The 7159-nt window shown below is 42.9% G+C and overlaps 1 protein-coding gene across 1 annotated transcript; it reads left to right on the top strand.

The window, feature by feature from the left end:
• The first annotated feature begins 1862 nt into the window (after nucleotides 1-1862).
• LOC141145587 (E3 ubiquitin-protein ligase TRIM39-like) lies at nucleotides 1863-5320 on the top strand. Its single transcript, XM_073632413.1, has one exon. The coding sequence runs from the start codon at nucleotides 1930-1932 to the stop codon at nucleotides 3532-3534; it is 1605 nt and encodes a 534-aa protein (XP_073488514.1). The 5' UTR covers nucleotides 1863-1929; the 3' UTR covers nucleotides 3535-5320.
• The last annotated feature ends 1839 nt before the right edge of the window (nucleotides 5321-7159 follow it).

Here is a 7159-nt window from a genome sequence, read left to right as displayed (position 1 = left end):
CTTGAGGCCAATCACAAGCCTATAAATACCCGGCAAACATTCACATGTTTGCCTTGACTTCTTCATTGCCTCCTGACCTGCTAGCGATCTGATCCTGTGCCCTGAACCTGATCCTGTCTCCCTGTCTCGGACCCTATCCTGTCCCATCTGTTACCTTGCATCCCTGCCTGCAGTCTGACCCATCCATCCTCTCCCTGTCCTGTGTTCCATACCCCATCTACTGACTTCCCCGTGTATGACCTTGGCCTGGCTTACGTTTATGTCTCTGGAACGTCCCCTGCTGATCTGCTGTGTATGACCCTGGCCTGGCTATTGTTTATGATCCTGGTATTTCCCATTTATTGCACTTATCTGTCTATTGTTATTTGTGGGTCTCTGTCTGTGGTTGGTTATTGCACTGTGTCATATTGGAGTTGGTTGTATCATATTACTCACTTTCCTTAATAAATTAATATATTTTCACTTATATACGTTTTGGTGTCCTCTGTCGCAGATCACACGATTCTGGTCACACCTGTTCATGACACTCGCCCTCTGGCACTTCTAGCTGGGCCATTCCATTTAAGGTTGCTTATGGGCAGGAAAACCTCCTCTCCTATGCTAATTGGTGGGATGTTACTCTGCCAGGGTTTTATGCAGATGTAAATTGTATGGTTTTCTGTGCACACTAACCTGTTTTTTTTTTTTTTTTTCCGTTTGTATATCAAAAGCATGTAACAGGTTATAGACGCTTTACCTCCTTTGGCGGACCAAAGGTTCTTTGGTTGGGGGAGTGTGTAGCGGGGGATACTCTATCACCTGTGGTCCTGCACCTCCTGCCATTCCCACCAGCGACCGCCAGACTGAATAGACACTGACACAGGCACTCACTGAGGGAAAGCACGCCTGTCAGTCCCTGTGGGGGATTTCTCCCCCTCCCTCTCCTCTTCCTGTTTCCCTATTGGCAGGGAGAGGGAACCAATCAAGAAGCAGCAGAGGATCATGGAACTTGAAGTCTCATCACAATACAGCCCCATTGATTTCTACAGGGGGTGGAACTACCAAGCCCAGCCTGCTTTGGAAGAAGGGGGGCTAGCTAAAGACTTAAGCTTGTTGGTCTGAGAAGAGATCACCATGAGGCAGGGAGGTGAACGGAGGTGTGAGGAGAGACTACAGGCACCCGCTGAAGAACCATCCAAAGAAGGTTCCAGAGACCATCCAGAGACGGTTGAAGATGGATGTACCTTCTGTACCACCTAATATCTCTATTTTTATGTGGAATATCTCAGAAATATGTGAGATCTAAAGTTAAACCACTTGATCTTACTGGCTCGAATCAATATCTATTAGCCTGAATGATTTTTGGCCAGAAAATTTGATAAGGGGGGGCTAACCCGTCCTTATGTACCACCTAATATCTCTATTTTGATGTGGAATATCTCAGAAATTATGTGAGATCTAAAGTTAAAACCACTTGATCTTACCAGATCTAACGAATATCTATTAGTCTGAACAATTTTTGGCCAGAAAATTTAATAAGGGGTGGCCAGCCTCCCCCCCCCCCCCCATTAATCACTTAATAAGTCTGTAATTATGTGAGCGCTATTGCTAAAACCACTTGATCTTACCGGATCTAACAAATAGCTTCCAAAATAGCTAACTGGTCAATTTTTTGATAGGGGGGGGCTGATGGTGGGTTAGCCCCCCCCCCCAGCAAATCACTGTTAATATGGCTTCTTTTGTGTGAGATCTAACGTTAACAAAGGTGATCTAACAAACTGCATAAGATTTTTTCAAAAATTTTGATATGGGACGGGGGCTTTCCCGGTAGAGGTCAGATATAAGTTGCAAAACAAGATCAGCCCCTCCCTGTGTTGAGAAATGAGACGTGTTCTCTGGTTTCTGAGTGTCTGAGACTTTCACTTTCATTTTTCTCTTCTGCTGTCAGAAATGGCGTCTGCTGAAGTGAGACAGGAGCTGGACTGTTCCATCTGTCTGGAAATGTATAAAGATCCTGTAATGCTGAGCTGTGGACACAACTTCTGCCAGGTCTGTATTGATCGTGTGTTGGATACACAGCAGGGGTCTGGAGATTATTCATGTCCTCGGTGCAGAAAAAGGTCTAGGAATCGTCCTACACTGCAGAGGAACATAACACTGTGTAATATAGTGGAGACTTTACGGTCTACTAATCTAGATCAGAAGAAGACTGGAATCTTCTGTACTTACTGTATTCACTATCCTGTACCTGCTGTTAAATCCTGTATGCTGTGTGAAGCTTCTCTGTGTGATAATCACCTGAGAGTCCACAGCCAGTCACCAGAACATGTTCTAACTGATCCCACCACTTCCATGGAGAACAGAAAATGCGCCATCCATAGAGAACTTCTTAAATATTACTGCACTGAGGACTCTGCCTGTATCTGTGTGTCCTGTAGTTTGGATGGAGAACACCGGGGACACAAGGTGGATACTCTGGATGAGGCCTCTGAGAAGAAGAAACAGAAACTGAGAAATGTTCTGCAGAAACTGTTTGCTAAAAGAAAGGAGATTGAGCAAAGAGTCCAGAGTCTGCAGGAACTTAAGGGAAAAGTACAAGAAAAATCAGCTGGTCTAACAGAGAGAGTCACTGCCCTGTTCATAGAGCTCAGGAGACATCTGGAGGACCTGGAGAAGAGAGTCCTGAGGAACATCTCCAGCCAGGAAGAGCGGATCTCACAGTCATTGTCTGATTTGATTTATCAGCTGGAAATAAAGAAGGACGTTCTGTCCAGGAAGATGGAGAACATTGAGGAGCTGTGTAACATGACTGACCCACTGACTGTCCTACAGGAATCAGACACAGGGGACTTGTGTGATACTGAGGAGGGAGATGATGAGGACAGAGAGAGACATGATAGACTCCTCCATGATGGAGGGGATCTGGATGTGGCTGGAATTTCACACACATTACACACAGGGTTATCTGATATGATAAAAGGGGTAAATGTATTCTTCTATATACCGGACGCTTCAGATATATTTCTGGATGTGAACACAGCTCATAATAGGCTACAGATATCAGATGACATGAAAACTGTATCCTGGTCAGATATAAAGCAGAATCGTCCAGAAACACCGGAGAGATTTCAGTGGTGGTCCCAGGTATTAAGCAGTCAGAGATTTTCCTCGGGGCGACATTACTGGGAAGTGGATGTCAGTGAGTCAGAAAATTACAGCATTGGGATGTGTTATCCCAGTGTAGAGAGGAGAGGGAGAGGAGTGCAGGCATGGATTGGAAATAATAACAAGTCTTGGTGTTTGTGGAGGTATAGCGGTGTGTGTTATCTAATACATGACAATAAACAGTTCGTCATATCTCCCAATCTCCCCAGTAACAGAGTCAGGATCGATGTGGATTATGAGGCCGGGCGGCTGTCCTTTTATGATCTGTGTGACCCGATCCGACACCTCCACACCTTCACCACCACCTTCACTGAGCCCCTCCATGCCGGGTTATATGTAGGAAAAGGTCGTATAAAGATCTCTGGGAGGGTCAGGAGATTTTTAATATGATCATATTACAGGAAATCTGAGCTGAATCTGGTGAAATCTGGTGAGAAATGTCAATCTGGTTCATAGGATGACACAGTTTGTACAGATAACGTATTTCTTCAATCGGTGGATCCTCAAGATCTCAGCACAATAGAGTCTCCTCCGTCACTTCCGCATCCAATAAGACAAGAGGGGAGATTTGGGGGGTTTATTATTTATACAATCTGATTTGTACAATCTCCTTTAGATCTACCATCAGCTGTGTAGTATATGTGCCTGCCTGATTTTAACTAAATCAAATTTTTCAACTTTAACTTGACAATACATAGTTTTGGTAAAGCTAATGGAGATTTGGTAGTGTATGGTCAGCTTTAGATTTACCAAAAATATAAGGACACACCTACGTTATCCATTCATATTGTATCCAGGAAAGTACTTACACTACATAGTTGATTGTACAATCCGTTTTAGATCTACTATCAGATTGTATGTTTAGCTTTAAGGGTTATGTTAGGTCAGGGGTTAAGGTTACATTTAAGGAGTTATTATATTTGAGGAACAAGGTGTTAAATATTTTAAGTGTTTAAAGTATAACTAAACTTCTTTTTTTTTTGGAACACGTGGGAAGGAATTTAAGCCCCTGTCAGATTTTTATTGCTGTCTGTGCTCCCATTAGGGAGACTCCCCCTCTCTATTTGTCCTGTTTTATTGATATCACAGAGAGTGAAAGAAAATTACAAATTTTGGGTTGTTACCAGAACAGGAATAGAGGGGAAATGTTTCCATTGCGGACACTAGTTCTGGTGATAACCCGGGATTTCCTCTCACTTCCTGTTTGGCTATGGGAAAGGAAATGAAGGGAAATCTCCCCAATAGGACACACAAGACAAAAAAAACTGATAGAGGTTATTACTTTCGCTTACTCTATTCAAAATGAGAAAACATTTTGCCTTTAGATCTAATTTTATTATTTTGAAGTGTTAATTTTCATGCTTTGGTTAAATTTGTATATAAAGCCCTTTCTTAGTGTAGAGAAATCTCCCAGAGACACAAAAAGTGAGAGGAAATCTCTCCAAGGTCAGAGGAATTCTTCTCTTAGATCGGTGTCACCGGAACACATGTCCCCATGGGAAGATTTCCCCTCATTTCCTGTTCCAATGACAGCCTTAAAAGGTAAGCCTTTCAGTTACATTCTGTGTCAGTGGTCACCAGGAGAAATACGGAGGGAAAATCTCTACAGCTGGGAAACTGACAGCAATAAAAAACAGGCAGAGGTTCTAACTCTTTACCCCCTCTATCCAAAACTATAAACAGTTTTGAGTTTAGTTTTAGAGATCAGAGATGTGGGGGAGAGGCTTAGGCCCAGGTTCACATTGGTGCTCTGTGTTTCAGCGGCAGAGCAGGTGTGTGCGCGGCTTACGTGCATTTTTACATGAGTTTTTAGCCACAGTTGCATTGATTTCTATTAGGATCGCTTTTGCCGCATTTTCTGAAAAGTACCACATGCCAATTTTTTGGCGTGCTTTCAGAAAACACGGCAAATCATGTGATCCAATAGTCAATGGGGCTAAAAACGTGTGTAAAACGCATGTGATCCAAAACTTTGTAGTATGAACGGGGATAATATTAGTTGTCGCTGTTTCTAATTTCATTGTATTGATTTAAGATTGTTTTATGGTATAAAGAAAAAAACTGATTCAGTTTGATTTTTGTATCCTTTATATTTTTTCTTTTTGTTGTATTATACTGTATATAGGTGAGGGTCAATATATCTGTATAAATTCACCAATAAAAATATTAGAAGTGATATTTGTTGTCATGTGAGTTGATGGTTGTACAGGTTGGGGGGGCTAAGGGCGGTAAAAGGTATATTTTCTCTGTAGTAACTGGACAAAGGATATGCTGGATCATGTTGATGTTCTCTTTATTATTCTGTCTGATTTGCCTTTTGTGTTTTTTTTTTTTTTTTGTGTATTTTGTTGTTATTCAAGGTAGGGGGAAAAGGAGTACAAACCGCAAAATGTTAAAGTGCCAAATCATTTTTAGGAGCTTTTGTTAAGTGTGTACTGTCTCTTCAAATTTTAACTACTTCAATATCGGGCACTTTCACCCCCTTCCTGCCCAGGCCAATTTTCAGCTTTCAGCGCTCTCACACTTTAAATGACAATTGCGCAGTCATGCTACACTGTACCCAAATTAAATTTTTATAATTTTTTTCCCCCACAAATAGAGCTTTCTTTTGGTGGTATTTAATCACCACTGGGGTTTTTAATTTTTTGCTAAACAAATTATAAAAGACTTGTTGTCAAATATTGTTTTCTCCTTAACTGATAGGTGGCACTGATGGGCACTGACAGGCATTACTAATGGGCACTGATTGACATCTGTGATGGGCACCTCTGAAGGGGGCTGTGCTAATATTCAGTGCAGCCCCCCCCCCCGTCAGGAGAGCCACCGATCGGCTCTCCTCTGCTCGCGTCTTGTCGGCACAAACTGAGGAAAGCCGAATACTGGCACTTCCTGTGATTGGTCACCGCTGATCACGTGGTAAAGAGATTACATCATGGGCTCTTAATTTAAAAAAAAAAACAGTTTTTATTGCAGGTTTTTAAAAGTGAAGTACAACACATTACAGAGCCTATTGGGCATACCCAGGCTCGGATACACAATAAAAAACGAAAACGCACAACAAACTGTACGCTCGGACCACCTGTGCAGACGGAATCACAAGGATATTCTGTTCCCACAAACAACCTTCAGAGCTTATTGATTGATGAAATACACATCCCCTCCCCCGCTCTGCTATACCCAGTTTAGGATCCACCAGAGTCTGCATTTGGATCCGGGGATTCCACCCATCTGTCCCATACTTTGTGAAATTTTTTTGCCACCACCTCAAGACAGGTAAGTGGCCTTGTATAATGGCAGAGCTAAATTTAACTAACCATTTCCAAAAGTTAACTGAGGGTGCAGATGAGGCTTTCCACCTGAGGACAATGGCCTTGCGTGCATAATAAAGTAATAGCCCCAGTAGGGTTCTGACTGCCCGGCTGGTAAACCAATGGGTCTACAAGTCCTAGCAAGCACACCTCCACTGTCAGTGGGATCTGAATGGTAGTGACAGATGAAAACTTTTTGGAATGAGGTTACTACTTTTACTTTATCAGGGGACAGCTCCATAATATGTGGAAAAAGTATGCTGAGGGTGAGTTGCACCTTCAGCAGGAAGCTGAAATAGATGAATACATTTTGTGTAAAAGCATGGTTGTCAAGTACACTTTATGCATAATTTGGAACTGGTACTAGTCTGTCTCTAGCAGAGACCAATTGTGAGAAGGAGCGCTCCCCCATTTCTTCCCAATCTTCCGTATCTAGTGCCGGAAATCCCCCACCACTTAGCTTTGAGGGCCTCTAGTCCCATGTGAACATTAGGGAGCAATTCTTTTATATATGGTGGACAGAGGTTTAATCATAGATTCGTCTCTGAGCAACGTCATAGGGTCTTTACCAAGATCAGAGATACGGTGTGTCAGAGCGACACACCGCACCACTGATCGCCGCTCTGCCCCCCTCCCGGGCGTGCACGAGCGGCTTATCCTGCTGGACGGCATAGGACGCCTAGTCAGGATAACTGAGCCACCTTGCG

Source organism: Aquarana catesbeiana, linkage group LG05 (assembly GCF_042186555.1).
Source record: "Aquarana catesbeiana isolate 2022-GZ linkage group LG05, ASM4218655v1, whole genome shotgun sequence".
Lineage (NCBI taxonomy): Eukaryota > Metazoa > Chordata > Amphibia > Anura > Ranidae > Aquarana > Aquarana catesbeiana.
This window is presented reverse-complemented; position numbering and strand designations above follow the sequence as displayed.

Bases quoted from the DNA above. Each gene is read 5' to 3' on its own strand.
- LOC141145587 (XM_073632413.1), top strand. From the start codon at position 1,930: ATGGCGTCTGCTGAAGTGAGACAGGAGCTGGACTGTTCCATCTGTCTG.